Source organism: Danio rerio, chromosome 18 (genome assembly GCF_052040795.2).
Source record: "Danio rerio strain M-AB ecotype USA chromosome 18, GRCz13ab, whole genome shotgun sequence".
Taxonomy (NCBI): Eukaryota; Metazoa; Chordata; class Actinopteri; order Cypriniformes; family Danionidae; genus Danio; species Danio rerio.
The window spans coordinates 38,728,017-38,743,563 of record NC_141038.1 but is presented as its reverse complement, the minus strand read 5'-3'; the positions used below and the strand labels follow the sequence as shown (position 1 = coordinate 38,743,563).

Sequence of the window (15,547 nt, the reverse complement as noted above, 5' to 3'; positions counted from 1 at the left end):
ATAAGTTGGTGGTTCATTCCGCTGTGGTGACACCGAATTAATAAAGGGACTAAGCTGAAAAGAAAATGAATGAATGAATGTTAATGATCATGCACATAATAATTTGTTCATTATCACACACAGTATTTTACACCTGCTTTCTTGCTTACATTCATTTTTAATATGGTTTAATCATTATCCTTTGAAATTGTTTTAAAAGAAGAGTAACTCTCCATTTATGTATAGTTAACTAGAGATCTGGCACCTTTAGCGTGGACGGACTTCTGTGCATAGTTTTATGACAATCATTTTTTAATGTCAGTTGTTTTTTAAGAACTTTTTGTTAAAGAAAAAGTGTATGTAAACAGCTATATTTTGCTTGTTTTGACACATTTAAAATTTGTGGCAAGAAATAATTTGTTTGGTGTGGCCAGAGAAAAAAAAATGGTAAATACGTAGTGTTGAGACCTAAAAAGTCACATGGAGTAAAAGTAACTGTAACGTGACACTATGAAACTCGTTTGCTAATGCTTATTGAGCAAGGTCACAACACACAAAAAAGTTTAATGACTGAGGAGGCATGTGGACATTTCCCAAAATTTAAATCAAGTAATTTTAGCATATCGGAGACAAATTTGTTTATATAAAATGAATTTTGCCAACAATAAAATTGTGGCTAGTGAAAATGATGAGTGGCTAGTAACGTTGGGAAACTACTAGCCACAGTGGCTGGTGATCAAAAAAGTTAATGTCAAGCCCTGATATTACATAGCATTTATTCATATCACTCTAAAGCATAATTATAGCTGTGTTTTAATGGTAAAACACCTTAAAAAGTTCATAAAAACATCACATTCTGTATTCATTTTGGCCTGCAGTAATCATCAATGCTTTGTGAAGTCCTGGTGAGACTCTTTAATCATGACTATGGGCAATATTGAAAAAAAATCTCTAATTTTTTTCTTGTTGCTGAACTGCGACAAAACATTTCACTGTAATGAGAATGTCAATATTCAGTGCTGTGTTCCTGAAGGTTGATGATATGCGTCATTATAATGGAGAAACACATCAGCTTGGAAATATTTGGCTACCGTAGTCATAGACAACTTTGTTCTCACCCAGAAACAGCCCCAGTTTCCTCTGACCCCACCGAGACCTTTGTGCCATCAGCGGTGATCAAACACCTGTGCCTCTGCAGCTCTTTGACAGCCACAGGTGTCCCAGCATGTTTGCAAACACACAGTTTGAGCTCTTCAGAGAGATGTGTAAATTTATTCAACTCAAAATACAGCCGTGTCAGCTCAGAGTCCATTCAACTCAGTTCACCATGAAATTACAATTGACTTGTTTTGGGTAGTATTTAGGCAACTCAAGCTCATTGCGGATACGATCTGGTGTGATGAGAACCATGTCCCATTACCCAGACACAAGATTAGGTTCATAAGAATGAATCGAGATGGGATTTTTAGACTTATTTTTTAGTATTAAGTAAGTAAGTAAGTAAGTACTTAATATTTTTAGTATTAAAACATTTATTAAACGTAGTCTTTTATTTAACTGAAAATAATAAAAATCACAAAATGTAGGTGCAAACTTGTTGTTTATGAAATAAAACTATAATTTTAATAAATTATAAGCTGTAACAAACATGTAAAAACTACAAAAACATTTCCACAAATTGAACTGACTGTGTATAAATGATAAATATTATGAACAAGAATAAATAATAACACAAATATCCCTTTAAGTACAATCAATAACCACAATAATTAATTAAGTGCTCTCTTGAAACTCAAAAAAGAAAAAGATGGCAGTTAATTACATTAAACAGCCTAGGATGGGATCTTGTTTTTTAAGAATTATTTTTGCCTGATATGACCGTGTGAAGAGAGGAACCTAAGTTAGATGGGGGGCTGACGTAGGCCCATGAGACTTGAACTTTGGATACCCAAAGTGCAAATGGCATTGGTTCTTAGGCAAGTGGTTCTTACCTTTAGACTAGCAAGTATGTGTAAACCAGAAGTTGCTGATAATTTTATTTTAGTATGTTGATGTTCTTCCAACTTAAAGGGAATATTCTGTATATCATTTTCTTTTAGCAAACTTATGGTAAAAAGGGCAAAGTTAAGAATTTTGTAGCTGAAGCTTTCAAACTGACATCAACAGAGAAGGGCTTGCACTCCAAACACAGAAGCAACTGTTTATCAAAACATTTTTTTTTCACTGGATTAATTTGCACAGAGTGCAATGTAATGTCACAATGCAATAAATGTCTGTTAAAAAAAAAATATATATATATGGTAAATTTTGCTTTTACATGGACTTTAAGCATATGTGAATGAAGGATTCTTGTAAAAAATTCTTCTAAAGACTTCTGAAGCTGCATAACAGTTTAGTACAAGTCCAGGACACATTTCTTGCAAAGAGCAATACATTATAACTGAACTACAACATTTATACAGAAAAACAACATTTCTCACAAGAAATGTTATCAAAAATGAAAAACACTGATCAAAAAATGTACGAACCTCACTTTTTAGGGTCCGGGAGCTGCGTCACTTCCTTTAACAATTTCAATACACTTCTGGGATTGTGAAATGAAAATGAAAAATAGATAAAAATTAAAAAGCACTGCAGTGTTCGGTTTGAGGTATACCCACACTGTCATTGCTGAAACATGTATATTCTATCGAAAGTATGAAGGTATGGGGTTAGTAGTAAATTACATTAGTAGCCTTCTATATATTAGTATGCTTTACTGCTTGTGGGAAACGTTTGGTGGGCATAGGTTCATCACATGACTGTCTTATTACCACATGCTTATTGTTGTGTTTTTGTCTGTGTAACAAAGGTAAAATATGTAAATGTTTACTGTAAAATTGTGAAATTTCTTTTTTACCATTTCTACAACATTTTTTGACAGCAACATTCTGGTAACCAAAGCTGCCATAGTGCCATTATTTTGCCATACATTTAATGGATTTTTTTTACAGTGAGCAGTTTAGGCAAAGCAAGCTTATTTATATAGCACATTTTACACACAGTGGTTATTCAAAGTTTTTTTTTAACATAAACATGAATAAAAGAAACAAGTATAAGAACAAGTATAAGAAAATAAAAACAAATAATAAAAGAGATTAAAACTGATAATAACAGATTAAAATGTGGTAAAACAGGGTTTAGGAGAATGAGAATGAAAATGAAAAGAAAGACATAATAGTGTGATTTGTCTGATGTAGCACAGTGCTTATTCAGTAAATGCAATTAATAATACTTTAAAATCTCTTCTGAATGTAACTGGGAGCCAGTGTAAAGACCTGAAGACAGGTGTGATGTGTTCGGATTTTCTAATTCTGGTCAGACTCCTGGCCACAGCAGTCTGGATGAGCTGCAACTGTCTGACTGTCGTGGTGAAAAGGCCGGTGAGGTGTCCATTACAGTAATCTACCCTGCTGGTGATAAAAGCATGAACAAGTGCCAGGCCTGGAGTGGCTAATCAGGAGGACCGGGAGAATTACAGGTTTTTTTGGACTCGAGGGCCAGTGTCCCTAGGTGCTTGCACTCTCAGCAGTTGCTTTTTTTTTCATTTATTTATTTGTTTGACCATACCCTCACTCTTTTTATTCATTATTTTGCCACAGTTCTGCTCTTTTTGTTTATTTTCTCACAGCCCTGTGAGCAAAATGCATCCTGCAGGTTGATGATGATGTAACAATCATCTGACCCCAAACAGCAGGACCTTAGTGAAAATGAGAATTTGAATAATTAATATTAATGAATATTCCACCTGCTCAATAAAAATAAGACGATTCACTACATTAACAAATCTGACATAACTTGAGTAAAAATCTAAAAAGGGGAGAAAAAGATTAAGCCATCAATAGAAAGTAATACTGTGGTTAAAAGAGTTTTGCAGATAACAGTGCAATACTTTTTTTTTATTCCAAACACATTGGGATAACAGCGCCATTGTGGTCAAGTAGTCAGCATGTTGCGTTATGACGCCATCCATCCGAGTTCGATCCTCATCTGAGTAATTATTATTATTTTCTATCTAAGGCATATAATACTGTTTGGGTACTTATGTAGGTGTACATACTTTATTTTTATTATTTTTGTGTGGCCACTGTTACAAAGGACTGGAAATCTATAAAGAATTTTGCACAGAATATATATTCATATATTGCAGGAAAGGACAGTGTGATGTTTTAAAGAATAGTGTTGGAGATTTAGCTACCCTTTAATCCTCTCATATTTATGAAAAACATTTGAAGTTCTAAAGCAGCTGTTTCCTTGAAAACGACGTGATAGTGTTAATAGAAACTAATTGAAAAAGAAAAAGACCTTATTTTAATATAGTCAGTCGTGAACTGAGGTGGTCTAAGGTTTGAAACTCCAGGTCTAAAAAGGAATCCCACTCCGGCACTGCTAAGTCCTCACTAGAAACAAAGCACCTGAATTTTGCAATGTTTTTGAGATGATAGTATGCTGATTTACTTACTGCTTTGACATAATTACTGACATTCAAATCTGATTCCAGAATAACACCAAGATTCATATACTTATTTTTTGTTGTTTGACCCATAGAGCCAAGGTACACATTCATTTTGAGAACCTCATCTCTGTTCCCAAATGCAATGGTTTCAATTTTCTCTTCGTTTAACTTAAGTAAGTTTTGGCACATCCAACTGTTAATTTCATCAATGTATTCGCAGTGGTTTCAAGTTTTTTGTACACAGCCTGTGTAAATGCTGTTTGACATAATAAATGCTGTTGAATAAAGTTCAATGGGAAGATATTTCTCTTAAACACATATTTAATTCATTTAATAGTAAAGTTTAAAATAATCCCTGCAATGTGAATCTAGGCCTAAATATGGTTTGGCTGTAATCCTACACTCATATTAAGAGGCATAAATAAGTGTGACATTCAGCTCAGTGTTGATTCAAGCCTCTGACAGTCCGTCCTCCTACAGTCTTTGTCTGCTGTAATCTGCGTGAGCTCTGAAGCATATAAGCAACACATTAGCACTGATTGTTTGGGTTTGGTGGTGTAAAGTGTTCTGCATTTGCCAAATCCCCGCGCTGCTCTGGGCCTATTTATACAGAGATGAGCTAAGCCTGTAGATCATGAGCGGCTTATCATGAGACCACCATATCAGACAGTCTCACAATACTTTAGAGTGCAATGCACATGCTATTAATGGCTCTGCTTCATTCATAAAAGATGTGTGATTTTATTATGTATTTATAGCGATCATTGGGTGATAATGGAGATGCTTCACATTTATCCATAGCTATTTCAAATACTGTATTTTTAATTGTTTAATCAAAGCTTCAATAAGATCAACTTTTTTAATTATAATGTTGCATTTAATCTAGAAGGGAAATATTCAGCTTTAATATAATAAGTCAGCAATGCTTATTTTATTATATTTTATATACACACACACATATTACAAAACTATACAAAACAGGTGCAACCAACAATGTCAAGCATAATCCAAAAATAGTAATCCAAAATCCAGGCAAAGGTCAGGGATTGCTGAACCAAAGCCGACGTATCTATACGATGTCGAGATCCTGAACCGCAGATGTTTTAAAACACTGCTCCAAAGCATTTCGAAACATCCAGGTTACATGAATAAAGCAACTTAAAGGGTTGGTCATTTCATAAGTGTTTCGAGATCTGATGTTGACGAAATATATGTTGACGTCACGTACGTGTTAGTGTGCATGTGTGGCAACTTTCCTGTTGTATTTTGATTTCATGAATGAAAGCATGTAGAACAGTTACATCCATTAAGTCATGATGCATGGTCAAGCGGTTGTCGCTAGAAAAATATAATTTGTATTATTTAATAAGTTACACACTACGGGCTTAATGGTGGCGCAGTGTTTAGCATGATCGCCTCACAGCAAGAAGGTTGCTGGTTTAAGCCTCCCCTGGGTCAGTTGGCATTTCTGTGTGGAGTTTGCATGCTCTCCCCATGTTCAGCTCAGTTTCCTCCAGGTGCTCTGGTTTCCCCCACAAGTCCAAAGACATGTGCTATAGGTGAATTGGGTAAGCTAAATTGTCCGTAGTGTAAGTGTGTGAATGAGAGTGTATGGGTGTTTTCCAGTGATGGGTTGCAGCTGGAAGAGCATCCACTGCGTAAAACATATGCTGGGTAAGTTGACGGTTCATTCCGCAGTGGTGACCCCTAATTAATAAAGGGACTAAGCTAAAAAGAAAGTGAATGAATGAATGAATGACATTACACTGTGTGCTATTTAGGTCTGCACCTACTCCAACCCTAAACCCAACCATCAGAGTAAGCATGCGGGTTACAACCATAGATATTAATATAGATGTCTTTGGTTGCAACATTAACTATGTAATAGAGATCTTTAAACCTTATTGTATTTTTACAGTGGTTGGCATCCAGCGTTTTGGTGCATTAAGCACCTTCAGCTCTGGAGTATGAATCAGAGAATTGTTTTACAGACTACATTATATGTATGAACTACATTTGAATTTATATTTACTACACAACTGTTGTACTATAAAAGTATGCAATTTTGGACACAGCATTGCAGTACATTGTGCATGCGCACTTTAATGTACGTCACCTTTAAGCCTATAGTCCATGTGTGGGCATAATACAACTGTGCTACGGGCGTCCTGAGTTCAAATCCCAGCTTGTACATAAATTCAGAAATTGTGATTTGATGTTTTTATTAATGTTTAATTTTTATGACTAAAACAAAACATATTTACTGAAAAAGAGTTCATTCAGACCAATATTAAAACAAAACACATTACCACAACAAAGCATTAAAAATGACTAATTTAAATGACTGTAGTTGCTTCACCCGAGATTCAAACCCAATGTGTTCTCAAATTCAGGAACACTAACCGCTCCACTAAATCACTCGATATTTCAAACATACATTGTGATATACATAATACATAATTCCTCAATTCGAATTACTGTTTATTTGAAGTAGTTTTAGAGCAATACCTAAAAGTAACCACCATGTGTCTCTGCAGAGATGGGTTTTATAACATTTCGAAGCCTCGACATATTTGCTTCGATTATTTCAGTGTTTTACAAAGCCTCGCTCTGCCCCCCACTAGTCAAGGCAGGTAGCAAACAATCAAAACACAAAGAGGGAACAGGAAAAACTGCTTAGAATGTACATTAAATAGTATCAATGAGTGTGACTGAGGTCCTTTTAAATGTGTGAAGATGGCTTCAGGGGCTGGTTAATCAGAGTCTAAAGGCTGATTTATACTTCTGCTTTGAGTGATCGGCTTGACCCACAGCACATGCCTTGCGCTTAGCCGTGCATGTATACTTCTGCGTGCTGCATGCGTGCATCCGAAACGCTAGCTGCCAGTGAAGTTTTTAAGTTCCACTGTGTCATGTTTCTTTATGAGTGTTTTGTTTTTTCTGTATGCTACCTTGATGTACAAGTAGCTGAAACACCCTCATTCAGAGTGGGAAACTGGCAGACATGCAACAACATTAAGTATAAGGTTTTGTGTTTACCTTATGCTTAATGTTGTTGCATGTCTGCCAGTTACAACAGTTTTTATCTGGAGCTCCTTTACAGGAGTTGATACATAGACACTCGCTCCATCGGGCTAGATGTGGCTCTTGGTCCTGCCCACACTGGTCACAGCTACCAAGCCGACCAATCACAGAGCTTGTGCTACGCGTCGTTGCGACATGTATTTACATTCTTTTGATTGGTGTGCGTCAGCATCAGCCACGGCGAGGGCTATGCCAACGCACAAAGGCTGCACAAGAACAATCAGCCTGAATTCATGTAAATCAGGTGTGAGATGCAATGCATTGTGGGACATATAGTCTGAGCGAGTGGCTTATGTGGGGTGTACAGTGCCCTCTATTGTTTTTGGTTGGTACTCTAAAGCAGTGGTTCCCAACCTGGGGTCCGCGCCCCCCTAAGGGGGGCGCCAGAGTTCACAAGGGGGACGCGGGAGAGGATAAGTGTTGAGGTAGAAAAAGGCATAAAATGCTCCACTATTATACAGGGCTGTGCAATTAATCCAAAATCCGATTTCGATTTCAAACGATTATAAAAAAGCATTAATCAAGATAAACAATTATATGCATCATATACCGCCCCCTTTCCAGTTGTATGTGTTGCGAAAGACCGCGTGCTTATGTGTGTGTGCAACACGCACACGCAGTCAGAATCATGCGGCTGGTCAGCATTCGCTCTCATTCGCACCCTGAGACGAGCAGAGAAGCGCAGACATCTAGTCATCTTAACGTGAGCGATTTAATGGTCAAATAGGTGTCAAAACGCTGTGTTTAGTGATTATTTATATTAACCCTCATTTGTGTAATAAACAAACGAGTTGAGGATCAAAAGACGTGAAAGAGAAACCATTAAAGAGACAGCGCAAAATATTCCTGCTGCCGCCTGTTTTTATCATCATTAATCAAACATAACGAGAAAATGTTTCTCTGCTCTTGACTGAAGGATTTCTGTAGCTAAAGTGTTTTTCTTACAGTAGAGATGCTTAAAGCACAGTTTGTTTTATATTTTTATTCTATTATATTTATTTCTCTTTCCTTTGCAGGGTGGAAAATAACTGTATATATACAGTTGAAGTCAGAATTATTAGGCCTCCTGAATATTAGCAACCATTTTCCTGGCCAATTTCAAATGGAAAGAAGTTTTTTTTTTTTTTTTTTTACTTATTTCTGAACATAATAGTTTTGATATCTCATTTCTAATTACTGATTTCTTTTATCTTTGCTATGATGACAGCACATAATATTTTACTAGATGTTTTTCAAAATATAAGCATTCAAATTTAAGTGCAATTCAAAGGCTTAATTAGAGTAATTAGGCAAGTCATTGTATAACAGTAGTTTCTTCTGCAGACAATCAAAAATATATATTAATATATATTGCTTAAGGAGGCTAATAATATTGATCTTAAAATAGGTTTCAAAATATTTAAACCTGCTTTTATTCTAGCTAAAATAAAACAAATAAGCCTAGAAGAAAAACAAATATTATAGGAAATACTGTTAAATTACTTGTTCTGTTAAACATAATTTGGGAAATATTTATAAAAAAAAAAAATTCTCAGGAATATATGTATTTTTAAGTAGCAAAAAAAAAAAATCAAAACACATGCTTAAAATTCCAACATAATAGTAAAAATAATGAAAATAAATAACTCTAAATAATTTTTTACATTTTGCTCACTTGCGCAATGTGCTTGTCCAACTTCTCGTAAAGGCAAAATCAAAACAAAAATGGCAGACAAACGTCAATGTAATGATTCTTCAGAGGCGAAGAAAAAGATTAGACAGTATGACAAAGCCTATCTAAATACACATAAACACACACATACAGTTTTATATATATATATATATATATATATATATATATATATATATATATATATATATATATATATATATAAAAATATATACGGTACATATGCGTGTGCGTGCGTGTGTATTTATATGGTGGCGGGGCTCCAATGTTTGTATATGTTCATGGGGGGGGGCCCCAGAGAAAAAGGTTGGGAACCACTGCTCTAAAGGGTGACTGTGACAGAAACATTTAGGAAGGTTGCTATAATTTTAATTATAAGGTTCTGTTTGCATATTGATTGCACATTGATACTGAAATAATTGGGAGTTTTGTTACAAATATCAGTCAAGAATCGACAGTCTGTGACTTCATGAAAAGACACCTTGAATATTTAATATTTCACCCTTTGTTGTGTGGTAACCTTAGTTACAAATCCATTTCATTTGGTAAAATTCCAGTTAGATGTTCTGAAAATAAGTATATATATACACACACACACACACACACACACACACACACACACACACACACACACACACACACACACACACACACACACACACACACACACACACACACACACTTCCTACTACAAACTTTCACCATTATGCTTGGCTATACCAGGTTTTCATGATTATAATTTACTATGAAACTCTGACATGTGACCTACTATTTAGGTTATTTTTAATATGATCTCTGGAAAAAAAGACCATATATGCATTACATAGTAAGTAGATTCAGTAGCATTGACTTTAAAAGTCATGGCTTTAATTTCAGCCTTGAATCATCTTTCTGTCATGATGTGTTGTGGTGGCTATAGATCATCACCAGTAGCTTTTTAAAGATCTCCATGCCCTACACTTGACAGAGGATAGACTGTCCCGGTTTCTTCTGTGCAGAGGATTGTGGGACAGAATGTGCCAAAAGAAAACACAAAGACTCCATATATAAGAACCATATATTCTTAAAATGGAGGTTCCATAGAAGATGTTATATATATAGTTTCTTCAGAGACATTTTATCATAGTGTAAAGAACATTTTAATAATCTTAAAAATTTTTGTTCAATGGATGTTAAAGGTTAAACCATTAAAAAAACTTTTTGTTCCATGCTGCTGTGAAATCGAAGATTTTGTCCATTCAGGATTTTCAATACGTGTTTTTTTTTATTCAGTCTAATATAAAGAAAACATTCAACATACAATTGAAAGTGTTTTTGTCACATTTTATCAAATTGTATATATAGATTTTAATCTTTATCAATTACAATAAAGGTTTATTGATTTAATGTTTAAGATTTATTTCAAGATCAGTCATTTCTCCAACCCTGAGCCATAAATCTCCACATCAGCAACATTTATTTTATGGTTTTAGTGATATATATTCTTTAAAATTTCTTAGAGAGTGATATGGTTTAAGGCGAAATTATTATCCTTAGAAATTATTATGTAAATATTAGAAATTTTTATTATTTTTCAAAATTGTTCTGTAGCCAAAAAAAAAAAGAAAAAAAGAAAAAAAATCTTAAATGGGCTAATATATATATATTTCCAGTTTAAAACCAGAAACCAAAATGAAAAGAAAAAGAAAAATTGAAAAATATATACCCTCTCCACCAACTTTATTAGGTACACATGTCCAATTCCTCGTTAACGCAAATTTCTAATCAGCTAATCACACGGCAGAAACTCAGAAGATTTAGGTACAGACATGATCAAGACTATCTTCCTCAGTTCAAACCGAGCATCAGAATGGGAAAGAAAAGTGATTTATGTAAGTGACTATGAATGTGGCATGACTATTGGTGCTGAGTATTTCTGAAACGTTGACTGTTCTGATGAGTCTCTATTTCTGCTTCGACATTCAGATTGTAGGGTCAGAATTTGGCGTTAACAACATGAAAGCATGGATCTATTATGCCTTGTCATTAGGCTGCTGGTGGTGTAATGGTGTCTGGGATATTTTTTGGTGCACTTTGTGCCCAATAGTACCAATTTAGCCTCAATGCCACAGCCTACCTGAGTATTTTTGCCGACCATGTCCATCGCTACTTCCAGCACCATGTCATAAAGCTCGAATCATCTCTGACTGGTTTCTTAAACATGACAATGAGTTCACTGTACTCAGATGGCCTCCACAGTCACCAGATCTCAATCCAATAGAGCATCTTTGGGATGTGGTGGAGTGGGAGATTCGCATCATGGATGTGCAGCCAACAAATCTGTAGAAACTGCGTGATGCTATCATGTCAATATGGACCAAAATCTCTGAGGAATATTTCCAGGTCCTTGTTGAATCTTTGCCACGAAGGATTAAGGCGGTTCTAAAGATAAAAGGGGGTCCAACCTGGTACTAGTAAGGTGTACCTAATAAAGTGTGTAATATATACAGTATTATAGCAAATACTGTGAACTCTCTTTTAAACATTACGTGGAAGATATTTAAATAAAGAATAAACAGTTAACAGGCAAGCTAATAATTGTGGCAAGCTAATAATTTGTCTGATTATATGCAATAGTTTATTCTACAAAAAAACTGTTTGTATGTCTTCCCTGGCTGTTCACAGTGTTTTCTGAATTGTGAAGTGATAATTAGAGATGTCCAAATTCCCTTATGTAAAAGCCTTTTACTCTAATGTGTCTAAAAAAAAAAAAAAAGAAAAAGATTTTGAACCTGATATAATCCAGTGTTTGCATTATGTTCTGGAAATGTGTACAAATGACTGCATTTTTTATGAAATCATGTGTCATTTGCATACTTACACCCACAGTAACACTTCAGAAAATACAAAACAAATAATTATAATTAATGTAATAAACCAACTGGTGATCACTCTTAGGTTACTTTTTTCACCATATTCACTTGCAGTGTGTTGCCCTAAGGCTGAACTGTATTGAGCAGAGGATCAAAGTGTTGACAAATGGACTGTTGCAGAAAGACTCGGGACAGTGTGACTAATGAGGAAGAGAGAGTGATGGGAAACAAATGACTCCAGGTCATCCTGGTTAGAGAGAGAGAGAGGGGAAAAGTGAAAGCAGAATAAGGCTACAATACATCATCAGTTAGAAGAAGTGGACAGCTGAGAATGTGAAGGAACAGGTGTAGAGTGTTTGGACATGGCTGTGTTTATTACTGTATTTACACGCGCTTGTATGTGTGTGCGTGTCTCACTAATCAGCATGTTATCATCCAGCATATTTGCATGTCTCACTATGAATAGGTATTTATTGTATCCCATTGTGATGAGTTTCCACCTGGCTCTGTTCATGGTCTCACTTATAGTGTTCCCTCTGTGTTCTCCTCTGTGACTCACAGGAAGATCAGGTTGTGCTCCAGTGCACAGCGACCGTTCTGAAGGAGCAGATCAAACTGTGCCTGTCCTGCGAAGGCTTTGGGAACCGGCTGTGCTTTTTAGAGACAACTTCAAATGCCCAGGTACAGTATTTTAAAATAAATTATAGTTCAGTCATGCACTGTTAATATTCTGAGCGGTAGTGCCGCTTCTCATTTCAAAATGTATCCAGTATACCAAGCATTTAATTTAATTTAATTTAATTTAATTTAATTTAATTTAATTTAATTTAATTTAATTTAATTTAATTTAATTTAATTTAATTTAATTTAATTTAATTTAATTTTATAGGTATATCACGTTTTGTTTGACAGACAAAACACTCAATATTAAAAAAAAATATATATTACGTAGTTGCAAAATTCCTCTTGTAAAATTTTAATTATCTCTTAAATATTTTCCTGCTATTTAACCGAGATAATTGTTCTCTATACATATAAAAAAAATTCTAACTATCATTTTAATTATTATTATTATTATTATTATTATTATTATTATTATTTATTTTAATTTTTTTTAAAGTTTTTCTTAAACACTGTCTGACTCTCAGAATCTTACCGCTGCAGCTCAGTTTGTATTTCTGAGGTAAAACGTCCCCATTGCACCTACAGACAAAGAAATGCAAAAATAAATAAATGTGGAACTAAATAAATGAAGGCGACACAGTGGCTCAGTGATTAGCACTGTTGCTTCACAGCATAAGGTCTCCGATTCGAGTCTGGATCAGTTGGCATTTATCTGTGAAGTTTGCATGTTCTCTCCGTGTTCACATGGGTTTACTCTGGGTTCTCCGGCTTTCCTCAGAGTCCAAAGACATGCGCTATTAGGTGAATTGAATAAACAAATTTGGCCGAAGTGTGTGTGTGAATGAGTGTGTTATCCAGTATTGGGTTGCAGCTGGAAGGGCATCTGTTGTGTAAAACGCATGCTGGATGAGTTGGCAGTTCATTCCGCTGTGGCAACCCCTGATGAATAAAGAGACTAAGCTGAAAATTAATGAATAAATAAATGAATAAATAAATACATAATTAAACATACAGTATGAATGTGAAAATATATAAAAGCATAAATAAATAAAATAAAAATAAATGTTTAAAATATATTTAAAACACACTATTAAGTATATAATTGTTACCAAATAAATTATTTATATATAATTATTTTTTATACATTTATTTGTACATTTAATTATTTGTTAATATATATTTCTAATTTTGTCAGACCTCGCATTCTATACCCCTGCCCCTAACCCCCCAAACACATCCTATTTCAACGTCATTTTGGAAGAATTAAGCATTATTTAGAGGAGTCAACCCTATTGACAATAATATAAATTTAAGAGCTTTACTAGCTGTTTCCAAAGCTCTTGTTCCTAAATATGCTGAGTCATTTGTATGTTTCTTGGTCTTGTTCTTCAGAATGTTCCCCCTGATCTGGCCATCTGTTCGTTTGTGCTGGAGCAGTCGCTGTCGGTTCGAGCTCTGCAGGAGATGCTGGCGAACACCGTGGACATGACGGAGGTGAGAGACACACAGAGCTCTGAGCAGGAGGGATTTGAAAAGCAGAGGGTCAAAACGAAAAGGAATGATCAAATAAGGATAGAGATAACTGATGAGAAGGTTTTATTTTACTAGTGTGATGTAGACTGAAGAGTTCATAAATACACTAAAAACACTATGTTTAAGAAACTAGTCATGAGAAAGACTGAGCCTAATCATTTAAAATTGTGTATTATATATATATACACACACAGTTAAAATCAAATCGAAATTATTAGCCCCCCTGAATTATTAGCACTCCTGTTTAATTTTTTCATTTATTTTTTCAACACATTACTAATCATAAACGCTTTAATAACTCATTTCTAATAACTGATTTATTTTATCTTTGCCATGATGACAGTAAATAAAAATTTTACTAGATCTTTTTCAAGACACTTCTGAACAGCTTAAAGTGACATTTAAAGGGTTAACTAGGTTAATCAGGTTAACAAGGCAGGTTAGGGTAATTAGGCAAGTAATTGTATATTGATGGCTTGTTCTGTAGACTATCGAGGAAAAAAATAGCCGAAATAAAACAAATAAGACTTTCTCCAGAAGAAAAAATATTATCAGACATACTGTGAAAATTTCCTTGCTCTGTCAAACATTGTTTGATAAATATTTAAAAAAGAAAAAAAAAATCAAGAGGGCTAGACAGGGCTAATCAAAAGGTGACAATTAAAGTTAAAGTTAAACTTTTTTTAACTTTTTTTAAAGTTAAACTTTTTTTGTTTTAAAAGACAAAACAAAGTTAAAGTCACAATTATTAGCCCTCTTGATTTTTTTTTCTTTTTTAAATATTTATCTATGACACATCAAAATGATTCCCATACATCAGACTTGCCTGATGTGGGTTTCCTAACAGTAAACTGACCATTTTCTAATAAAAGCTAAACATTCTTCAAGGAGAGTGCATCTTCTGTTTGCTCTGCCATGGTTAAGCCTGCTCTGAGGATCGTTATGTAGATGATATGTTGATGATTCAGGGGAAGTTTTTTTTCCCTCTCTGCTGTCGCCACTGGCTTGCATGGTTCAGGATTGGTAGAGCTACGCAGCGATGAATTTGCTCTTCAGTGTTTGGACTCTCAGTAATGATTTCAAATCACACTGAACTGATCTAAACTGAACTGAACTGAACTGAACTTAAACACTAAAGACTGAACTACACTGTTCCAGTTACTATGACCATTTATGTGAAGCTGCTTTGACACAATCTACATTGTAAAAGCGCTATACAAGTAAAGCTGAATTGAATTGAATTGAATATGTGCAAAGACTGTGCAAAAATAAGCACATGCAGAAAGCACTGGTCATGCATTCATTATGTGT

General features: G+C 34.7%; 1 protein-coding gene across 39 annotated transcripts in view; it reads left to right on the top strand.

Annotated features, from left to right (window-relative positions):
* Positions 1-15,547, top strand: part of ryr1b (ryanodine receptor 1b (skeletal)) — a 245,403-nt gene that overhangs the window by 44,768 nt on the left and 185,088 nt on the right. For all 39 annotated transcript variants that reach the window (XR_015514413.1, XR_015514412.1, XM_087292511.1 and 36 more), the window contains 2 exon segments: positions 12,641-12,760; positions 14,096-14,197. Coding sequence is in view for 37 of the 39 variants with exons in the window: in XM_087292511.1 (XP_087148637.1) it covers positions 12,641-12,760; positions 14,096-14,197 (222 nt within the window). In the remaining 2 variants the exon portion in view is untranslated.